This window comes from Fulmarus glacialis, unplaced genomic scaffold, assembly GCF_000690835.1.
Source record: "Fulmarus glacialis isolate BGI_N327 unplaced genomic scaffold, ASM69083v1 scaffold26342, whole genome shotgun sequence".
Classification (NCBI taxonomy): Eukaryota; Metazoa; Chordata; class Aves; order Procellariiformes; family Procellariidae; genus Fulmarus; species Fulmarus glacialis.
In genome coordinates, this window is record NW_009197575.1 from 3,449 (window position 1) to 26,980 (window position 23,532).

At 36.2% G+C, this 23,532-nt stretch overlaps 2 protein-coding genes across 2 annotated transcripts; one reads left to right on the forward strand and one right to left on the reverse strand.

Moving 5' to 3' along the window:
* Window positions 1-1,289: 1,289 nt before the first annotated feature.
* Window positions 1,290-16,307, forward strand: MYEF2 (myelin expression factor 2). The gene is made up of 16 exons (XM_009572605.1): window positions 1,290-1,513; window positions 2,724-2,776; window positions 4,048-4,055; window positions 4,152-4,245; window positions 5,115-5,306; window positions 6,002-6,155; window positions 6,561-6,610; window positions 6,697-6,760; window positions 6,910-7,011; window positions 7,208-7,258; window positions 7,325-7,393; window positions 7,679-7,777; window positions 10,733-10,804; window positions 12,023-12,231; window positions 12,342-12,393; window positions 14,255-16,307. The coding sequence occupies exons 1-16, from the start codon at window positions 1,474-1,476 to the stop codon at window positions 14,416-14,418; spliced, it is 1,473 nt and encodes a 490-aa protein (XP_009570900.1). The 5' UTR covers window positions 1,290-1,473; the 3' UTR covers window positions 14,419-16,307.
* SLC24A5 (solute carrier family 24 (sodium/potassium/calcium exchanger), member 5) lies at window positions 15,062-23,389 on the reverse strand. Its single transcript, XM_009572604.1, has 8 exons — window positions 23,212-23,389; window positions 21,744-21,827; window positions 21,550-21,653; window positions 21,129-21,229; window positions 20,022-20,305; window positions 19,065-19,271; window positions 16,010-16,111; window positions 15,062-15,456 (listed from the first exon to the last, which is right to left on the reverse strand). The coding sequence occupies exons 1-8, from the start codon at window positions 23,276-23,278 to the stop codon at window positions 15,134-15,136; spliced, it is 1,272 nt and encodes a 423-aa protein (XP_009570899.1). The 5' UTR covers window positions 23,279-23,389; the 3' UTR covers window positions 15,062-15,133.
* Between the last annotated feature and the right edge of the window lie 143 nt (window positions 23,390-23,532).

Below are 23,532 nucleotides of genomic sequence, written 5' to 3' on the forward strand. Positions count from 1 at the left end.
GTACCTATTTCATAGGATGATAGAATGGTTTGAGTTGGAAGGGACCTTAAAGATCATTTAGTTCCAACCCCCCTGCCACGGGCAGGGACACCTTCCACTAGACCAGGTTGCTCAAAGCCCCATCCAACTTGGCCATCCAGGGATGGGGCATCCACAACTTCTTTGGGCAACCTGTTCCAGGGCCTCACCACCCTCATAGTAAAGAATTTCTTCCTTATATCTAATCTAAGTCTAACCTCTTTCAGTTTAAAGCCATTACCCCTTGTCCCATCACTCCATGCCCTTGTAAAAAGTCCCTTTCCAGCTTTCTTGTAGGCTCCCTTCAGGTACTGGAAGGCTGCCAGAAGGTCTCCCCGGAGCCTTCTCTTCTCCAGGCTGAACAACCCCAGCTCTCTCAGCCTGTCTTCATAAGGAGAGGTGCTCCAGCCCTCTGATCATCTTCATGGCCGTCCTCTGGACTTGCTCCAACAGGTCCATGTCCTTCTTATGTTGCGGGCCCTAGAGCTGAACACAGTACTCTGGGTGCGGTCTCACAAGCACGGAATAGAGGGGGAGAATCACCTCCCTCGACCCGCTGGTCACGCTTCTTTTGATGCATTTAGCAAGTTTTCAAATTCTAGTAGTGTTAAGCAATGAAAGTGAAAGAGCATTTGTTGTTGTTAATTGAATTTTAATTTCTGTCTAAAAGCAGTGTGGCAGAAGTGAATAAAAATAACTTAAGTGGTAAATAAAATGTAATTTGATTTACAACCTCTTAGAGTTCATTTTTATATATTACTATTACATTGAATGAAGTATACCAAGCTGTTCCATAAGTTAGATCATTTCAACTCTCACTTCTGTGGTGAATATTGTGTAACTTAGCCAAGTCTGATGTGAAAATTATTGAAGTACCAAAGCATGGATGCTGTTGCTTATTTTTCAGCTAAGTCGTCGTATTTTGGTATTTGTAGTAGTTTCATAGTACTATCTTGCTGAATCTTGACAGACATAATGGAAATGTAATGTAACTGAAGTAGCGAGATGTGCTTTCTTTACTTATAGTAGTGAATAAATCTATTATAACATTATTTTTTGTCCTAGATAAAGCAACATGTTTTGGAATTAGACTGGTTACATGAATTTATTTTTCCTAATTTGAAAAGCAGCATTTGACATCCTGGGAGTTCTAATAGCGTAGGAGGTTTACAGCTATATATATAGGAGGTATAATAGTCTAATGATCCAACACAAGGCTAATAATTTTTTTGGTTTTGTGTTTGTTTTTTTTTTTTTTAATGTAGGGATAATGATGAGACAGCAAAAGAAGAGAAAGCACCTGTGAAAGAGAAGTACGTTGCAAAACCGAAGGCAATCCCTTCTCTTGGAAACAAGAATAGATTCCACCCCTATTCAAAGGACAAGAATGCAGGTGCTGGAGAGAAGAAGGCTATTAATCGTAACAGAGTTTTTATTAGCAACATCCCGTATGACATGAAATGGCAAGCTATTAAAGATCTTATGAGAGAGAAAGGTAACTTATTCCTTATAATACACTTCACATAGAAAGGGGTAGAACTTGAATGCAATGTGTATGTCCTTTGAGCCACACAGATTTGATTTGACGACTTTTTTTTTTTTTTGGCCTTTACTTGGTACATCTATCTCCCTTCCCCCTCTTTCATCTGAGACAATTGCATTGCAGGGTAGGATGGGTAAATGAAGTGCTTACAATCTTCTGCCATTCTAGTGTGACAGTAGAGAGTATATGCATGACCTCATGACTTCTTAAAGAGATTGTGTTTTGTCTAGTTGTAGTCTTTGTAGATTTTTTTTTTTTTAAGGGCTATTGTATTTAAGCAACACATTTAGTGTGTTAAAATGAATAATAAAGGACGTCTTTCAAAAGTTGTTTTGTATTTCTTTGGTGGAATCTGGCTGTGGAATTAACTTTGTCTGCATTGTCACTACTGCCATGACTGTTTGTCTGGAGATTTGTATTAAAAGCTTGTTACTATTGTTGCAGTTCTGATAGAGTAACTACCCCAAACATTTTATTTTAAGTTTGGGGTAAAATAATGCTAATATATGAATTCTGTAAAAAGTTAGTTTTGTGTTTTCCTTGAAAAAATTGATTCTTCAAAAGTAATGCAAAGCACACTTGGCTTTTAGGCTGTGAAAAATGCCAAAACCCCCCTCTGTAACTGCTGGTTTATCTGTTGTAAGGTGACGTGACTATTTGATTGGTTTATTTACTGAAACTTCCTACTTTAGAAAGTGAGTGGCTTGCTGTGAAATATTTGATGTGTAAATTTGGTTATTATTGAAGGCAAACTTATGATTGAAGACATTCAGGTAGAAAGTCACCTTAAAACAGGTGTTGTGAGTAGGATGATAAATGTAACACTTCCCAGTGAACGTTGACGTTTCATTTGTTAGGTTAAGGGATTGTGTATATCTGAATTTGTTCACCAACTATATCATACTGGCCAAAATATGATCTGTGGTATGAATTAGGTTAAATATAGTTGTTTGTTTTTAGCTTTTGAGAATGTGGCTGCTGCATATTTCTGAAAATTAGCTAAATTATATAGCCATTGACAGGAGGTACGTTGGTCTGGTTTTGATTGTTGGTGAATAATAGGTGCTTCTCTGTAGAGTTGTGCACAGGGGCACAGTAAAGAAAGATACTGGTGTTTAAATGCATTGTCTCTTGGTATTTTCCCTTTGTATGTCTTATGTAGTTGGTGAGGTTACATACGTGGAGCTGTTTAAGGATGCTGAAGGAAAATCAAGGGTAAGTGCCGTGGGCAACAATCTGCTAGAGGTTTAAAAGTTCCTCAGCAGTTTTATTTTTGTATAATACCTGTACCAGTTATTGGAAAGTAAGTTTCATTTTTGCACTGATTTTCATTAAGATAGCCTTGAGGATTTTGTATTAGAAGTAGTCTGACACTTTCATGCAACTCAGACTAGCTGGCTGTAAAGGACAAAATACTTCTGTAACTGTTAACAAATGGCATTTACTTAATTCTTCTTTTTATCCAACATCTTTGTTTTGGTACAAATCTGTTTCATATAAAGGACGTTCAATAAACCACTGATTTTATTTAAATTATGTTAGTGTAGTATTCTCTTCTTGGGGCCAATGAGTATAAAATGATAGCTAAGAATATACTGTTTGAAGTGCCTGATTTGACAGCTTTGCAGGGTTGGTACTCTAAACACTGGATTAATGTATTTGCTTTCTTAAAACTAAATGGATGGAGATGGTTGGTAGCCAACAGAGTGCCAGCAATGAGGCACTAAGAGTGAAGATTGTTAAAGCTCCTTTGTCTTCTTAAAAATAGTCAAAAGTTTGGCCAATAGTAGCTCCGAACCTGCAGTGAGAACATGAGAAATGCAGGTTTGAGTCTTAAGTGAGGTTGTATCAATTGTTGTAAATGACTTTCTTTAATGCTTGTTAAAACTAAAACATGCTGTCAGCTTTGCTTTACTTAAAGCAATCCTCAACTCTTTGCTTTATTAGAAGGATCCTGGTGCAGTCAATAAGGTTATTTTCCTACAAAGTAATTTCTCAATTATGCTAGTATACTGAAGAGGTATGCAGACTCCTTGTTCATCGTACTGGTATTCTTGATGTAGGTAGATTTGAATTTTGTAGTCAGTGGGCAGCTTTTAATGACACAATGAGTGTCTTGATTGGTTTTTGGTTATGTTTTTGGGTTTTTTTTTCTTTCCACCCTTTTCCCCCCACCTCCTCTCCCCAGTTGTCCTTACATGGATCTGTGTGGCATTTTTCCAATTCTGGTTTGGCTCAAAGAGAATAAAAGATAATGTATTCTCTTGCATTTGAAAGGTATGTATGTTGAGAAAGCAGGAGAAATTCAGCTTGGCTACCAGTAAAGAGCATGTATTATGGATTTTGAAGCTGAAAATAACTTGAATAGTCGTTTAACAGTGAGCTGGGATCTTTAACTGGAATCTTAAATGCTCTATCATATGTGCTGACTGACTTTTTTTTTTCCTTTTCTCTTTACATATAATGACAAATCATCATGGATGTAGGGTTGTGGGTAAGTTTCTTTTTCTATGTGTGTAGAAACACACTACTATCAAAACATTCTGCTAATTTTAACATTTTAAACTTTATTTGTTTTGTTTCCTCTAAGTGTGGTTGAATTCAAAGATGAAGAATTTGTTAAGAAAGCGTTAGAAACTATGAACAAATATGATCTTAGTGGAAGACCCCTGAATATTAAAGAGGTATGGTTATTGCTGCTGTTTTTAATTTGAAACAGTGAAGATACTATAACTACTGAGATGACAGTGCGGTGTTTTGGGCATCTTAGCTGAGTAATTTCCAGTTTAATTTTTTAATGACATTTTCTTGATGGGCTAAAGTGCCTGTTAGTTTGCAGAAGGTCTTGATACTATGCCAAATGAACTGACAAAAAGTGTGTTCTAAAGTCAAAATAATCTGTTTTTCTTTAAAACAACTTTATCTTTAACTTCATATTCTTACCTTAGTGTCATCAGGTCTTTTCCAACCTAAATGATTCTATGTTTTCATTCTTACCTGCTTCAAAATATGACACAGATTGAGTTGAGTGTCAGACTACTACATATGTGCAAAAGTGGAGCTGGAAGTAGAGAACTTGTGCTGACTGGAAAGTGAAATTAATGTCAACATTTCTATTGTAGTGTTGTAGTATATGACGGTGTCTGATGCAGTTCTCTTTGTCCTGTTACAACTTTACTAATGGTATTGATAAATAATAAAAAAAACTAATTAAATTAATTCAGTTCTTGGAAGAAGGTGCTAGACTGACAGTCCTTTAGATTGAAATCTTTTCTACTTGTCCATAGGCTAGGTACAACATGTGAAGTGGCAGTGCACGCTTCCTCAACAAGTGCTTTGCCAATATGCCTCAACCCTCATCTGAAAGGACCCACCTCTAGAGGTGAGGGAATTAGGTCTCCATGCTAATTCAGTTCTTGATCCCTCTGACATGGACAAGGATATTAGTTGATAATTTTGATGGGTTTATGTAGAATTTCAAATAGTACCTTTTTGTTTGTTGCCAGTCCTCTTGTTGATGATTAAGTTGGCTTTATTTTTGTCCATGTTTCAGGATCCTGAAGGTGAACATGCTCGTAGGGCATTACAGCGTGTAGGAGGACAGTTTCCAGGAGGACATGGACCTGATGTGGCACCTGGAATAATGAATTTACCACCTTCTATTATCAATAATCCAAACATTCCTCCTGAGGTTATCAGTAACTTGCAGGCAGGCAGGCTTGGATCCACTATTTTTGTTGCTAATGTAAGTTTAAAACTGTATTTTATAACTGTAATATCTGATCCTGGTAAAATATCTTGTATTCCTGCATAATTCAGTTTTAGTATAAAGAGGAAATTGGAAATGTTAGTTCACAATTAGTATATTCAACTAAAAATGCTGGATGTGTATTCAGATTTTGGACAGAAAGATACGTTAAACTCTTGAGGCTGACATGCACTTTTAATTATTGCACAGGCATCTGTTGATTCGAAAAAATATTTTATACATCTTTTAGCTATCTATTTACAATTGCATTTCTTCTTTTAAATTAAATATACACTTCAGTTTATCTTGCTAGTTACTTTAGACTAACTTAAACTGTTACATTTGTCGGAGGTGCTTACTTCCTAAGTTCTTTATTTGCACAAAAGACTACTTTGTCTGCAAGGGGACTTGTGGGAGTACAGCTGCTCTTGACAAGATCCCATCCATTTCTCAATGTTAGTATGTTAATTAAAGTAAAATACGTATATGTAGTATAAATTGTTGCTTTTAGCTGACGTTTTTGGACTTGGTTCCAAAACCAAGTATGTGTGTATATTACAAAATCCTGGCTATTTACATATATCAAGCATTTTGTGAAGCTGAAGAGTTACAGCAGTGCAGAAAATCTGTTCCAAATGTAATGGTAGAACAGAAATGTGCACTGAAATCACTAGTGTATTTCTGTGTGTAAGCTTGACTTTAAAGTTGGCTGGAAGAAACTGAAGGAGGTATTCAGCATTGCTGGAACTGTAAAGCGTGCAGACATCAAAGAAGATAAAGATGGCAAGAGTCGAGGAATGGGAACAGTTACCTTTGAACAAGCAATTGAAGCTGTTCAAGCAATATGTATCCTTGGTTTTGAAAAATAGTTGATCAAATATGGATTAGTCTTTAATGGCTTCTGATAGTGTAGTTTTGCAAATGGTGCTTATTTGCCTTGTAGCTAGTATATAGGGACTAGAGTGTAATACTATGCAGATAACTGAGTTTACTGCTAGAGTCTAAAAAGGTGTTCCTGGTAATGTTGAACAAGCTTAAAATATGTGGGAATGTGACATGCGTGCCACTAACTTTTATATATCTAACAGCTTGTATAGTCTCTTCTGGCCTTTGAATTGTCATTCAAAGATTAGGTAAGGAAACATAAGACTCCTAAAAATGGTGCAGAAATAAAATAAGTTTTTACAGTGATTCTTCTGAAATAGTTAAATTGTCTTCTGTAGTTAGATTCCTTGACTTGCGTTTCTTTAGCTATGTTCAATGGACAATTCCTATTCGATAGACCCATGCATGTAAAAATGGTAAGTTGCTTACATTTCTTCCTACCTTATATGTCTCTGCCAAAACGTCAAAAGGATAATAGCGTAACGTCCTTGTTTTTTATCAGGATGACAAATCAGTTCCTCATGAAGATTTCCGTGTTGCAGACAGCAAAACTTCACAATTACCTCGTGAGTGCACACTCTGTTTTCTACTCCTTGAACTTAATATATGTTGATACAGACTTTTGGAACAGTTTAGTAGTACTCTTGCTTACTGTGGTCTCTTTATGATACAGAACAAAATCTTTCTTCTGGTGATACTTATTTTTGTTTTCAAGGTGGTCTTGGTGGCATTGGTATGGGACTTGGACCAGGTGGACAGCCCATCAGTGCGACACAATTGAGCATGGGTGGTGGAATGGGGAGCATGGGTCCAGGAGGTAAATCTGTGTTCATTTTTAAGTTTTACAGAGCTTTAAGTTTAAAATTGTCATTTCTGTGTTTGGAAGAATGACATACTCTTGACAAAGCAAGCCTTGTGTAGTGTGCTTTTGAGATGTTAACTGTCTTTGCAATTTTTAAATCCGTTAGGATCTTACCTGTCTTCTAAATGGTGTTTGTCTCTTTGGTTTAAAGGTATGGGAATAGATGGTCCAGGATTTGGCGGAATGAATAGAATGGGAGGCGGTACGTGCAGTGAAGTTCTTTACATTAAGTATTTTTTTAATATTATATAGAAAACATATTTTACAGGACTTGCTGGATTTCGTGGAATGGAAGGAATGCCTAATATGGGAGGATTTGGAGTCAACCGAATGGGAGGTAGGTGAACGCTGTTCCTGTACACTTACTAGTTTGCTAGTATTTATTTATTAAAAGCCCTTCCTTTAGGGATGGGTAATGTAGATGAGTTCAAAGGAAATACAGTCAGTGGCATGAATGGAGGCATGGGAACGGGTGTGGGAGTTAAAGATTTAATAGCTGCCGCTGACTTGTGCATTGAACACACTTCTATTTAAACAAGCAGCTGTGAAGCAAGTGTTGTATGAACATCAGCTTAGATGTATATAACGGAATATTTCTGTTTTTTTGCTTTGTTCTCTACAGAAATGTTCCGTGGTGGAATGGGAGGAAACATGGACAGAGATTTTGGTCGTAGTGACATGGCATTGAACCGTGGTTTTGGAGATTCTTTTGGAAGGATGGGTATGGTAACTGTTAAATTTCATGTGGCAAATTGCAACATAGTGTTGGAAGAGTTTTACTAGAAGAAAAATCAAGAAGAGACGTGGTTTCATTTGGTCATCTTTCTCTGTCCCTTCTCCCCCAGTCATTACTATAAGGATGTAACCTGAGTGTTCATTATAGCCATCACTTAGGACGGAGGTTAAAGTGTGGGGGTTTTTTCCCATCTGTAAAATACAAACAAAATAGTGATTTGAGGAAAGCGTTTAGCTTCATAATGTTAACTTTGTGAGGTATTAAGTCTTTTGGGTATTAAAGTATATGCTTCTGGGAATCCTGAATAAGCTGCCCACGTACCACCTTTGTAAATTCCAGGAGCCTGCTTTTGCAAATGCACGCTGGAAAATTATTTTTACTGCAAATCAGGTAGCATTGGATAGGAATGGTGAATTTTGGTGCCCTCTGTTTTCTTCCTGCCTTTTGAGCTCAAGCAGCTCAGAATGGGATTTATTGGCCTCTTCTCTAACTGAGCCAGCTTTGTTTTGTTTATAGATGATGTCTCGTTGACAGAGTTCATTTTGTTACTTTTGGGTTCCCTCAAATGAGATACTTTTCTATGTTAAGAGGCCTGGAAGTGCTTAACAGTAGAGACTTCTTGCACTTTGTTACTATACTGTTACCTGGATGAATGCATTATAGGAGACAGGTTTTCTTCCCCCCTCCTCCCTGTTTTTCTTCCTTTTCCCCTTCCCTTAATTCCCCACTGTGAAAGAGAAGAGCTACTAAGAGCATAAGGTTCATCTGGTCTTAAAGTTGAATTTTTTTTTTTTTTTTTTTTTAATTTGGGCAAGTCATAACAAAGGGTAACTTTTGTTTGCTTCTCTTTGAGCACTGGTAATTCTGTAGAAGTGATAAGAATGTAATAAGCTTGTCAGTTGAGTTAGTCTTAATGTCTTGGAATTAATGTCTTAGAAATCAAGTGTATGCTTTCACTCTGTCTACTTGCAATATAGGATAAACGTCTGTTTCCTGAGTGAAAATCCAAAGCCACTTCAGTTATAAATGTTCATGCAAGACTTTGAGTCTTCTGGTAACACACATTGGTTTTGAAATGCATGAACATGCCACTGTGAGAAACTGATGTGGGAGTCGTTTATTCAGTAGATCCAGCAAGCTTCAACTTAAAACCTCTCAGCAATCTTACCATTTAAATACTGTTCTGAGAACCAAGATAAGAGTTTCCCAACTTAATCCTTAAGTAATATTTACAAATATAATAGTTAATAGATTTAGTTTAGTCAGGGAAAACCCTAGTGTACTCCTGTTACAATATTTAGGTTAATGGTATCTTTAACGGAAATGCTGTGAGTGCATTTGGCTTTAGTACCCTGCCGGTTTCAAGGAGGGCAGCTTAAGACAGTCTTTGACTGGGCTGTGGCATCAATTAGTGAAGATGAGGACATTTGATTTGCAGCAGAATTGTTGGAGTTGCCATTTAAATTGCCAAAATTTTGAAGTATCCAAAAAATCAAAGGTTGTGTCATAGAGCATCTCCGAGCGTATAATTTTTTATTGGTGAAAAGCCAGTGGGGGAGAAAGTACAGGTAAAGGATGTTTCTAAGGTCAGAAACAGCTGAAATCTTGCTGATTAGGATTATTTGAGCTTTCAGGTTGTGTGTGTTGCTTTTGGTTTGGTTTGTTTTTTTTTTTTAAGTGCATCTTAGACTGTTGGGGAGACTTTTTTTTTCCCTTTTAAAAGAGAGTGAGTGTAACTGGGATGCACTCAGAAACGAGTAAAGTTTTCTAGCTCTGGAAAAATGGGGATTTTTTTTTTTTTCTTCACAATTCTTTTTAAGGGCAAAAACCAATCATGTTGACAGCAATCTCAAAATTTGGCTTGGTGTTTCGTTGCAAGACCCTCTCTGGCCTAATGAATAAGTATTAAGAGCTTCCTCATATGCAAACTGTTGGCTGAAGTACTGGGAGTAATTCTGCTGGTGTTGAAAATCATTGTGTTTTTTTTTTTTTTCCTAAACAGGCTAGTCCATATTTTTTGAGGTCTTGGTATGGCTATGACAGCATGTTGTCTGAGAGGAGACAAATATTTCCCACAATTGTTGCTCTTTTGAACTGTGTGGAGAAAACGAATCTAATGGAAGACTTGGCAGTGACCTTTCTTAGATATTAAAACAATAGTGTCTAGCCTGAAGACAACAACTACTGATCTATTTTGCCATAAGTAAAAACTGAGGTGTTTGTTTTAGGTATGAAAATCAAGCAAGAAAAATGCAGCTGACAGTTCCACTCTGTTCTGCAGTGACAGGAATGTAGTAGTTCTGAGTTTCTACAATTCTAGAAGCTCCATTGGGATTACTTTCCTGAATATTAGCACTTCAGTGAAAAGAACTATTTTTACCCCACTCTAGAATCAGTCTCTGATACCATTCTGGAGATTCCATGGTTCTGCCAAATAGCTTTTATTAAGTATTGATTCCCTTTCTTTCTCCTTTTTTCCCACCAAATTCCATCAATTCACTCTTCATGTGCAGTAAAGACAGACATTGGGAGAGCTGCTCCTAGCTTTTGCATAGGTTTCTTAAAAATGGGAGAAACTAGGGCATTTCTGTACTATGAAGTTCAAATAAGATGAACCCTTCAGTTTTGAGGCTGTTCTTCCCAATGTGGGAAATGCCTCATTTAGTTTTAAGATGTTTGTGCTGCTGGCAGACTGTCAGAGGGGAGAAAAGCTAGAAAGAAATCAGAGTAGCTTAAATCCTGTAATAGAGAAGGAGGAACTAATGTTACTTACTGGTTGTTTCCTATTTAGTTTGAATAATAAAGGCACAGGTTAAAGTGTTCTGTAGAAAAGAATTGCCAGGTAACATTGAGATCAATGCACTTCATCAGCATGTGCTTTGTTGTTGTCACTAACTGGTGGTTTCAGTATATGTCACTTTATTATTTTTCTCTGTTTAGGTGGTGCAATGATTGGTGTCTTTGCAGGAGGAATGGGAGCACCTAGCATGGGCCCAGTAAGATCTGGAATGAGTAGGTTAACTTGTTTCAATAGAATGTAAATGCATGGGCAATGTAATGATCTGGTGTACATGTAATTGTATCAGAGGATTTTGTTGTAGTGTAGTGTCTTGCCAGTGTTGGAAGAAGTAGAATTCTGTTGCATGTGTCTGCAAGTCTAATAGTCTTTAAAGCTGTTTTGTGGAGGTAAAAGTTCAGAGGAAAACTTGCTAATACAGTCTTTCCCTTAATCTTAGTTTTGAAATGGTTTTAACTTCTGGTTTGGAGGGGGAAGTGATTGAAGTAAACGTGTGTTCCAGAAAAAAGACAAATAGGCAGAGTTATTTGTGTGAATTTCATGAAGCTGAACTTCAGTAATCTCTCAGCATTGAAATAAAAAATCAGCCTTGAATCAGCCTTGTCACTCAGTTAAATTTTGTGCAAAGCTCGAATACTGAGTTTGTGTTAGAGCAAATGTCTGAGTTCCTCAGGCTAGAGCAGATGAGAAACTAAAATCTTGCTAGTGGTAATCTTGAGAGGCATAAGGCTTAAAGAGAAGGTCCCTCATGAATGATCTTGATAGTTTTGCTTTACATTAATTTTTAATTATGAATCCAGAAAGATTACAATAGGATATTTGAATGCCATTGATCTTAGTTCTTTATATAATATACATTAATATATTTCATTGCATGTATCATAGGAAAGTCCGTGCTCTTCACAGTACTTGCAGTAACATCTGTTCTCTGCAAAATATGCTTTCTCTAGATCGTGTCATTAAGTGTGGCTGCATTAGGTAAAGCTGAATGTGAATGCAGGAAGCAAAATAAACAATAGTGTATACGGTCAAATTATCTGTATCTTAACATTGTCACAGTTATTTACTTGATCTCTTTTTGGTACAGGATATCAGATTTTTATTAATTAAACTGGACAGCCTTTAAATCTTAATTCTTGTGTTCAACATTTTACTACATTAGATGGTGTGACTATTAGCTTGATGCAGTTTGTTTTTTACTTTTATTTTAGAATTGGCACTTTGTATCTTCTAATACTTTGACTTAAAATATTAGCCATGCTACTAGATAAATCACTGTGCATATATGAAGTTGTTTTGTATTACAGCAGTTTTATTAAAGTTATTTTTCTCCTGACACAAAAGAATTTTTTTTTTTTTTTTTTTACAAAATACTTGTGCGTTGTTACTAAAAAGAGATTTTTATTTTATCCTCCTTTTCTTTCTCTGTGTAGGTGGTGGAATGGGTGGTATGAACAGTATGGCTGCAGGAATGGGAATGGGGATGGATCGGATGAGTTCTGGTTTTGATCGAATGGGACCAGCGATGGGTGGAGGCCTGGACAGGAACATTGATATCGATCGAGGATTTGTGCCTGGCCCAATGGGAAGTGGCGTGAGAGAGAGATTAGGCTCTAAAGGCAACCAGATATTTGTGAGAAATGTAAGCATTTGAATACATAGAAGCCATGAGCTTATTTTGTGTGCATGTTTGATTACATGCTCTTTTTCTCTTTATAATATTTTGTTATTAATAATGCTTTTTTATTCTAGCTTCCTTTTGACTTGACCTGGCAGAAGCTAAAGGAAAAATTCAGTCAATGTGGTACGTATTTGAATCTTATCCCTGCTCAGCTCCGTCGACTTCGTGTTTTATACGGTGTTCGTTAGATAAGGACAGGAAGACAAGGTTGTTGCCTTATCCTGAAGAAGAGTCTGGCTAGCCTAATCTTTCTTACTTCCCTTACCTTTCCTGAGTTATATAAATAATTTTTAGGCATAACACATGAGACCAAGGTACAGTATGGGCTATGTTGGCTCTGAGTACTCATCTGCTGTAAACTTTAACCCATTCCATTAATAAAATTACTCTTTGAGCTTTTTCTTTTTTGAAGCAGGTGTTATGTATCCTCTGGCCAACACAGAGTATATAATGTAGCATTTATTTTGAGACAAATGCATGCAGGGGCCTGGGCCTGTCCAGGTTATGCATTACTTCCAGAAATGGTGCTGCATCAAATCAGAATTAGCAATTTTGCCAAAGTGGCAGATTGTTTTTTATGCAAATAGATGAACCTGATTAGCATATTTGCAGGCTGTAATGCTTCCCCTTTATGTTAAGAAATAAAGGCCCTTTTTATGTAAAATAAAGGATTGCTACAAGTATCCAATAATTCTTGTTATCTAATTCAGAAAAGTTGTCTTTTCACAGAGGTGAATGAAAAATGCAGCTTAGGTGTAGAAATATATGATTGTTTTGTTTTGAAAACGCACTTTCAGAATGGAAAGCTTTAACTGAATTACAGATGGCTTTTCTTATTTTGGAGAAACAGAAGAGACAAATAATTTAAAACATATTATTGATACCTAAGACAGTCTTCATACAGCTATTTGCAGATTTGATATAAATTAGAACTCGCAGTTCAACTATGAAAAATTTTCAGGTGTTCACATTTTTTTTTTTGTAGCTAGAGGATATAGTGAAACAGGTTCTCTCCTTTGTTTTTTAAGTCTTAACTGCCTGGTCAACTTTCAGATAGTTCAGATTTTTTTTTTTTTTTTTTTTCCATTATCTCCTCGGCAACTAGCAGATGTAGTAATTATGTTGAATTGTTTTTAAGAATTGTAAGCACAAATATAAGCAACAAATTGTATTCACGCCAGTATCGTAAGGAAATATAAAGACCATGTCTCCATATATTCAATTTCTTCCAGTGAAAGGCCAGTCTTCTATTATATGACATTTAAAAATAAAAAGCTATGTATGTTAGGGAAAAGTTTCTTGTTTCTAGTGGCATTTGGGGGCTCGGGAGCGGTGTGCTAGAACATGCTATAAGCAAAAACTCATTAGCTGCAGGCATTGAACATCCTCTGAGGTACCAAGACATCTACATAAAAATGTTGCCTCATAAGTTGGGTGTCCAACCTCAAAAAAACACTGCAGGAATTGAATAGTGCATGCTACTTTTCCACCACTCCTAACCTGGTAACTCTACTGTTTTAAAGGCTCTAATTTTGCCCTGCAGCTTCTTTACAAAATTGCGTGATTGTTGTGGTTGCTTGATATGTTGCTGTGATGAACATGGTAGACTGGATTGAACTATTAATTCAGTTAACGCCTGTCAGTAGTCACACTTCTGGCAGTGTCGGTAAATTAAACACAAAACTTTCCCTTAGTCTTATAGGGCACTTTATTTCAAATTTGAGGTCAAATACAGGCATACTTCATCTTACGCTGGTGTGAAAGAAAGATTTGAAACAGTGGATCTTAATTTGGATTCTTCACTGCTGTTTTGACCTGCATCACCTTCCCTGAATGAGTGAATGTACTGTCAGTCTGAAAGTGCTAATCTCATATGTCCCCCTAAATTATATTTTAAAATGCTTTTTCATCACTTCTGATGAGTTCTTTAAGTTGTTAGTGCATTGAAGACTTGAAATAACTGCTGTTTAACTTATTTATTCAGGTCATGTAATGTTTGCAGAAATAAAAATGGAGAATGGAAAATCAAAGGGCTGTGGAACAGTCCGATTTGACTCACCAGAATCTGCTGAAAAAGCCTGTAGGATAATGAACGGCATAAAAATCAGTGGCAGAGAAATTGATGTACGCTTGGATCGCAATGCATAATTTAAAACTGTGTGTTCAGGAACATTCCTATGTCTGTTTAGCTTCTCTATCCTAGTAAGTCATTTTTAGTAACATTGTATGCTTACAAAAGCTGTAAAAAGGAACTTTTAAATCCCACCAGCCTTTAACAGTATAGTGTTTAATATACTGTGATACTTGTTAACTGAATCTTACTATGTTTGGTTTTTAAAGACAATTTGCCTGATTTTTGTTGGTTTTTTTAGAGGCACTGAGCACCTGCAGGTCCCTGTAGACCGTGGAAGCTTTGGATGCTCAGCGCCTTTGGAAAATTAGGCCAAGTGTCTCTAGTCATTCAGTTTAAATGAATGGTTATACTGTTTTTAATAAAATAAGCCATTTTCTCTGTTAATCTCAAGACTGCATAGTGGGATTTGTTTAGTGTTTTCTGATTTCTCGCCCCCCCAGTGTGTATCAACATTGTAATGTAAAAACTAGATGTCTTTTTTTCAGAATTTTGGTTTTATATGTGCGTTGTAGTCATACTGTAATTCTTGACTCTAAAAGAAAGGGCTCCAGTTAGGCTGTGATGTTTTTGTTCTACTTAATATTACTTTAATGACATGACTTAGTTCTGTAAATAAGATTTAGAGCCCAATGGGAGTTTTGAATTTTTTTTTTTTATTTTGACTAAATGAAGAAATTGATCTTTCTCTCCTGCTTTTATTTTTTTCATCAGTATAATCGCTGATTAAAACTAGTCACCACAGACCCTTGTAGGATTGTTCCCTATGATGCCAAGTTCATATAAAATTGATAATGTAGTAAATACTAAGTACAGTACAAGAGAAATTCCTCCCAATTTTTTATCTATTTTCCAGCCATTCAGGTGAATTGCCAGAAGAATAAAAACAACAGAACAGATAAGAGAAATGGCTGTGTATGTCAAACCACTGCTGTTCACTTCTATGGGTCCTGATGTATTTATGAAGGCAGTTTTTATAAACCAGGGTATTCCTAAACAAAGCATATCAAATACGTTGGATCCTACAATGTTAGACATAGCCATATCTCCATTTCCTGTAAAAGAAGAAATACAAATAAGTCTGCTTAATTATATTGTATGAAATTGCCAAACTGTTTTGGAGGAACAGACTGTCAGCCCTCATTTCTCACAGAGCACCCTTTTAAGACTTTTCACTGAGAGAACTATAGTCATGATTCTACAGAACATGGTTTTGGGTACCACAAGCATAAAAAAAAGTCTCCCTAAATCACCAGCATCTGCACAGTTGCACTTAAAATAAGCTAAACAGGCCATTATAAAATCCAGTCATGTTTAAAATACCAAGACCTACAGTTGTTTTGCAGTAAAACTGTAACACTTGATCAACAACAAATCAAACCAATCTAGAACACTTCTCTGAGATACTCTCAGAAATTTTTAAATGTCTGAGCCACAGTTTCTTCAGGTAAGCTATTTATTTATTATTAGTAAACTTAAGCTCTAGAATCTGGAGCAAAAATTTTGAAGTTACTCCTTGAATTTCTGGAAATGTTGACTAGAATTCTTTTTTTCGTAGTACCTTTTAAACACAGCCATTGGAATGAGCCTGAATACTAAAATCTTTACCTTTTTGAGCCACCAGCACACTTGCAACTGTATCTGGTACACTTGTTCCTGCTGCTAGTAATGTGAGACCCATTACTGACTCTGGAATTCCCAGTGTTTCACCTGCAGTTGATAAATAATGGTAGAAAATGCAAGTATGTTTTTAGTTTAAGTTTCATCCAAGGAAATTGCTTTGGACTTTATTTGCTGGAGAAAGGATTGGTAATCATACAGTAATTTCTAAAGGAATCTGTCAGCTAACTTGACTAAATATGAAATGACTGAACCATGACGTAGTTAAAAACAAGAACAACAACAAAGAAATATCATCCTGTCCTTGTTCTTCAATCAAATAAAAAAGGAATTGTAGTATAGTAACCATCTTAACAAGTTTCTCAAAGACCTGAGTGGAATGTCTCCAGTGGTCAAGTTAATACCAATTATGAATTTTTTCTTTCAGATACAGTAGAAGTTTAAATATTGAACAATTTACTTTCCTTCCTCTCCCCCCCTCCTCGCCCCCCGCCCCCAATTTCTGGAAAATGTAATAGTCTTCTATGTTTTTGGGCATGTCATCGTTAGTGCTCAAAAGTCTCATGAAGCAATAACTCTTAAAATCACCCACTCTTTAAAGGGGAAGGAAAAAAAGCACGTGAATTTTCTTGGGGAGGAGGGTCATTAAAATCATTACTACAATACTGTCTCAACTATATGGCTTTACTATTTCACTCCAATTAGATAGTTCTTTTGTTGGATTCGGAAGAATCAAAATGTGGAAATTTTATATGACTTGTAAGTGCAAGTAATCCTTTAGAAGTGTGAGTTTCTTTAGGTAAATACGGTTTAAATTAAGAAAAGTTTTAAATTGTTATTAAAACAGCAGCTTATTTTTCCTCACTCTTTTTTTTTAGCCTCACATGTCCTGTAAGTATATTAATTTCTCACTTAAAATACAGGGATTCAGATCTTCAAAACTGTTTTAGCAGTTGTACCATTCACAAGCATCAATATGCTGAAGTGTTTGATACCTCTATTCAAACTATTAAGTAATTAGTTTTTCTTAAACTTTTTTGTTCACTAAAAAGTATCTTAATTTTTTTTTGTTGAAATCTGAATTCTTATTTGCAATATCTGGACACTAAGAAGAACAGTTTTCTTAAAATAAGAGGCAGTACTCTAAGCTAGGTGAGCAATGCTTGCCTAGTAGTACATACCAGCTTAGTCTAGATCAGCCCAGTAAATTTATGTTTGAAACTATTTGTTGGTTCAGAGGAACTAGCATGACCCTGTTACAGAATTTGTACTGGTATTTATTCTTCCGTCACTCCTAATGTAAGAGATTTGTGGGATGAGGGACCAACAAGATTAGCTTTTATAAACCATCCAGGCTGGAAAATAATGGTTCGTGCCAAGCAAACCAAGGTGAAATATGAATGAACCAGCCTTATGTACCCAACAGTAGTTTCTAGCCCTCTGAAGGTTATAAGATAGAATCTAAACTCAGGTGAATCTAATTTTTCTTTTTATTAGATAGATTTATCTTCTATTTAACGTGTAGGGTTTTTTTTTTCTGGCAACTGACCATAAAGAGAGAATGTTCTTATTTTTCTAGCCTTTAGTTAATTTTATGTATCAGTAGCAATATCTTGCTATAAGTAGTCAAATTTTTTTTGCTAGCAACACAAAGGTGTACTAAGTTAGGTTTCTTCTTGACCATCAAACTTCAGTCCCGAGCTATGATACCTTTGTGACATTCTGATAGGCTGTTTATGCAATGATAGAATCCTTGAGTCACCCTTCATGAAAGAACCTTGACTTGAATATAATGTGTGTGTAATTTTTAGCGTTTTAATGTGTAAATAGAACATATTTGACCTAGAAGTAGCGGGCCAAAGAACCCAATACTGCTTGTGATGACTCTTCAAAGTGGACTAACACTAATACGCTGTTTGAATCTCCAGTACCTGCTTTCATATGAATTAGTGCTTTGTCTAGTAGAACAGCAATAACTTTCATTTGAATCCTGTTTCAAAGGCTTCTAGCGTTCAGACAGTAAACCCTTGCTCTTTAGATACAAGTGGAAAATTATTTGACCAAGGAGTGAACCTGGTGTGTATTATATCTAGCGATCTACTAGTGATTTCTCAAAGGTTTACCAAATGTGTAGGTCTCTTTCTGCACTGAACAAGGAGTTATTAATTAAACTTAAGTTGAAAACAAGTTTAGGATGCTGAACTAGCAGAATACTTGAGTAGGATTAGTGAGCTATAATGTGGAAATGGTAAGCTTTGTAACCTTTCTTGTTTAGAGATTTGTTTTCTGCTTGTTCTTAAAATTAAAACCTGGATTTTTCTCAAGCTGACTGGAGAAACAGTGAAATGAGGAGACCTTTAATACCTTAAGATATTTTTAAGAGAATATTTTTACACACAAGTTCATACCTCTTCTCTCACTTAAAATGCAATTCTTTTACTGCTTCACTTTATGATGCAGATTTGTAAAAGGTATACATACACACACCCCAAGAATGTTTAATAAACGTATGATGCTATAGTTGAAAGAAAATAGTACAGAAATTTGGGAGTTAATTTAATGCCAAATCTCTTACTGTAGTGCTCAAGAAAAATATAGGTATAGAAATAATGGATCTTTTACAGAACCCTGAACCTTTAATTTCAGTCTTGGTGGATTCCCTGTTTGTCATACTTCAGCTTGACAAGTTTATTGCTGTGTATCTAATTGTTTCACTTCACGAAGCAGTTTAATGAAATTGTCTCTCTTTAAATATAGGCTGTTTTTTGTAGCGATGTAAACAAATTCTCATTCATGTGATGGTAAGCAGTCTGAAGCAGCTAAACTCTTAAGTGGTTTTCATTTAGATGGAAGAAGGTGGCAAACTAAGCAGTCTAACAAGTTTTTGTTGGTTTTGTTTCGGGTTTTTTTTTTTTTTACAGCAAAGTATGTGTTGCTAAACTGACTGTTAATTGTGGAAGAGAAAACTCTTCACAGGGAGAAAACTGTTTTTTCAGTGATTCTCGATTGGTTGATTCTGTATAGCAGCACTTTAGGTACCTACCTGCTATTGTTATCATCCATACAAGAACGTAAGTTATTGCAGAAATCCATGCTGCTGAAATGAAAAATGTCACCATAAACCAGTTCCTCCAAAACTGTCTTCTGCAATCTGGTATAGTCAAATAGAGTAGTGTAATAATAGGAAGGGATAACACCCACAAAATTCTCTTCATATCTGCTTCAGGCATGGTGAAGACACTTGGATGATCTGTTGAAAAAAATGTAACTATTTTAAATTGTAGCATTAAGTTTGAATCTATAGCATACAGTCATATTGCTGGCCTTTACTTGTGAGAATACTGAAAAAAGGTAAAAACCACTTCCTCAAGTTCTAGCTGTAGTCTTACCCAGTTACCTATATCATACTGGACAAAACTCTGAAATCAAATGTTCTTTATTACTGTGTCACTAGGAGAGAACTAAGGTGGATGAAAAATGAACCTTTCTATAAAGGTTTACACAAAACCTTTACCAAGAGTAAGTACCAACTGCTGTTTTTTGCCCAAGTGAAGAGGAAACTCATGATCTGTGGCCACATCATAGCTATTCCTTTGCTTCTGATATAATGCATATTTTGGGCTATGAACCTGCCATTGTCATAAGAAAACAGTATGTATTAGTACAGTACCAGTGTGTCTTTCAGCTGATACTGCATTTTACAAGCAGTGTTGCTGAGAAGTTTCAAACATGCACAGCAGAGACTGGTGGAAGTTTCTGTTCTAATATGACACAAATGAGCAATTATCCTAGCATTCCTCTAGCAACTAACTTCATATAAATACCACCACTCTGATTTTGCTTAATGTTATATTCCAGGGAAGAATAATGATTTACTTAAATACTATGCTGGAGTTCTTTTGTGAACAAATTCTTAGTAATATCTCAGAATCTACTCTTTATTAGAACTGATGCAGACAGGCATGTAGAGTGCTAGAGACAACTGTAATAATACTTATACCTTCAGAGATTTCATCAAGCCCATGCAAGCTTGTTGAAAGTTGAGAGTACTCCAGCTCATCTTGAAAAATTCCGCTATCTGTTCTTGACTGTTGACGAATTAGAGGTCCACTCTCTTCCCTCTCTCCAACCAGTGGCTGCTGCTCAGCATTCTCTTCCATAGCTTTTGTACAACACGTACAGCAGGGACTGAATTTTTTCACGAAGTATTGGTTGATTTTAATGTCAAAAGATAGTACCAGAATATAACACCCGTATATCAATAATAAGGATGCGCTTTCATACCTAGAATGAAAGATAGATCTTACATAACATGTAATCTAAACCCCCCCAACTTTTTAATGCGTTAAAATGGCTGGTGTAAGGGGGGCGGGGGGAGAGAGAGAGAGAGAGAAAAAATTTGCATTTTTAGCAAAAGGAAAACACACAAAAGCATGTATTTGGAGTTGTATGGCCGGTGTCATGGAAGTTCATGAGTGTCTCCATGTCTTTCAGCAGTTTGATTAATTCCCCTCCCCTGCAGAATCTTGTTTGTGTATTGTATACCTGCATGTTTTTCAGGGGATCTTACTGATTGAACATCTTACTGATGTTTGCAAAATTGAGTCTTCATGTGATGGTTAAAGAGTGGGATAGTATGTGCTGTTTTGAGTTGGAAACTTCAGAGACTTAGCGCTGGACCCGACTGACTTGTTGAGGCAACAGGAGTTTCAGTGTTGACAGAAGAGAGTTAAAACATCAGAAGCTCGTGATGTGCTTCTGGCAGACAAATGTCTTTAACAGTGATGCTATCAAAGGAAAGACTTAAAAGGAGTAAACTATGAAGACTAATTGCTATGCCAGAACAGTTATGATAGAAATTGTGAAGTCTGTGCAGACAAACCTATGCAGATCAAACTTTATAAATGTGCAGGGTTTGAATGTTTAGGTAATCTTTACAAGCATTGTGACTTTCTACATTTTTTAAAGCCAACAGGATGTTTATTTCTGTTAGTGGATGGCAGTTCAGGCTACTTGATGTTTGGGGTTTGGGTTTTTTTGTTTGTTTGTTTGTCAAAACACTGTCTCACTAATCTCCAGTCAACATGAATTCAACTTGTGCTCTTACCAGTAAATTCTGTTGTCGGATATCGTCGCAAGGACCGCCGCTACACTAATTGTATATGCCAGACAGTCTCTAAACAGCGGCCAACAGGATAGCCTCGAAACCTGCAGATCACAGATTCATTTACTTTTCTTAAACTTGTCTGTAATACTTTCACTAAGTGCTGTAAATGCTGCATCAATATGTTGTTTCTATATTATGTAAAAATTTAAGATTCTTAGGAATGACTTAAGTATGATATTTAACAAGTTAGTGTTTTTAAAAACTTTCATAGCAAGGTATCTTAAAACTGATTACATGCTGGTTTTGCTACTAAATAATAAACTTGACAGTTGTCATAGTAAGTCTCTCTTGGCTTTTGTTGGCAAATCAGAAAAGATAACCTTTGGCTTTTAGGAGCAGAACTATCAAAGTTGATACATACCACGCTGGAAAACAGCCCACAAGCTGCAGAAATACCAAGAAGATTATAAATTGCTGATCCAAGGATGGTGCTGATGCCGATATCTCCCTTTGTCACGAAGACTCCTGTAAGGAAAATGACTCTCTGGTATGTTTCAGTTTGTCATGCAAGAAAAAGAATTCTAAATTCTGAGAGCCAAAACATATGTCTCTTACCTAGAAAAGCAGTGACAAGCTCTGGAGCAGAGCTTCCAGCAGCCATAAAAGTTGCTCCCGCAACATCCTGAGAGAGGCCAAGGCCTGAGGATAGAGCAAAAGAATTGCTCTATTATTTATTAAAAAAATAAACACTTCAGTAGTGTGTACCCATTACTTGCATTAGTATATAATGTTAGAAGCTACTACAGTTTAACAGAATGAACTTTGCTTACTTTCATACAGTTAATGCATTTATTTGAAATTGGTAAAATAATATATTGAAAACATAGCCTCCTTTATTGGGCTGATTTATTTCTAACTTTATTACAGAAATTAGTTTAAATACCAGAAAAAAGTACTGATAATACAAGAGATTTGAGCATGATCTTAAAATGTAAAATAGGCATACGTATGCAGGCTTTAACTCTTTCATATGGATAATAATTGTGGGGAAATTCCTTGGACTCTAGTGTGATATTGCTACATGATCCTTGTCAAGTCTGTCTATCTTCCAGGGAAATCCATGCTACTGTGTCTTCACATACCAGAAATACTAGTTAAATTCAAACAAGTGCTGCGATCTTAAAATCAAATTCTCATTTCGTATGGACAGTGTAAGAGCCTGGGTCTTGCTTGAATGAAATGAGGTTTTTGTTCTGGCAAGTTGACTGTTTCTGAGATGTAGCTCACTCTGTGGATCAAGTCCTGCACACAAAGAACAGGGACATATTCTAACTAAAGAACATGGCTAACTATGGAAGAAGTCTGACAAATGCTTATTTATCATCAATAAAAAAAATACCAGCTCTGCAGCAATGTTTAAGCTTACATTTTCTGTAAGTGTTCTGGTCTGGAGCATGTTATCCAGTGTTCAGGGATGAGTTTCCCTTGGGAATTTTTTTAATTCTTGGCAATGAAAAGCTGAACTCTCAGCCAAGACCATCTCTTTAATTCAGTGGTCTGCTGAAGCCAGGGGAATTATTACAGGTTGATTAGATTTCATAGAACGGTTGTAACCGTGGTATTCCTTTCCCTCGTGTGTCATACCTTCAGTATGTAAACAGTAGCTCATCCTGATACTTGTTCACTACTTTGAGAGAAATACAGAAACTTGAACAAGGTACTTAATTGCCATGTTTTAACATAGGGAGAGTTTCGGTTTCTTGGTTTGGTTCTTCGCCCGTTTTTTTTTCTTTTACTAGTAACCTGGGCATATTACTGCTCACCCCAAAGATTTTCCTCCAGGCACAAGGAAAGCAAATTTTAAATGAATGCCTGTGCAGAGTGTAATCAGAGTATGTTTTTCAAAATAATATGGATACATTGTATCAAATTAAATATTGTATTGATAAGTCTAACTAGGCACGGAGACTGAACTTTCTTTAGTTTTGTCTCCAGAGCACTCCAACTTTGAAGCTTTTAAAAAGAGAAAGTTCTGCATCAAGCTGCTTAGTTTTACAGGAAAAAGGTCAGGATGTTCACTTACATTCACTGATGATCTCTAGAGAAGGTAGGAAGTAATCATTGCACACAATGGACACGGCCAAAAACATGTAAAGTATAATTATGAAATAGATAACGATTCCTCCATCCTTTCTCTCCTGCGGTGTAAAAAATCCTTCAGGAAACTCCGATGAAGAAGAAAGGACACAACCCGTCCTGTTTTCTGAAAATTGAGTACAAAGGTGTTACACATCCTAATACCTTTCCATTTTTCAGGCTGTAGGAGTTCTGTGGGTTAGAACTATAAATGGAGGATGGCTTCAGTGCATTTCGGTCTTTCGAATAGATCTATTTTTCATTTAGG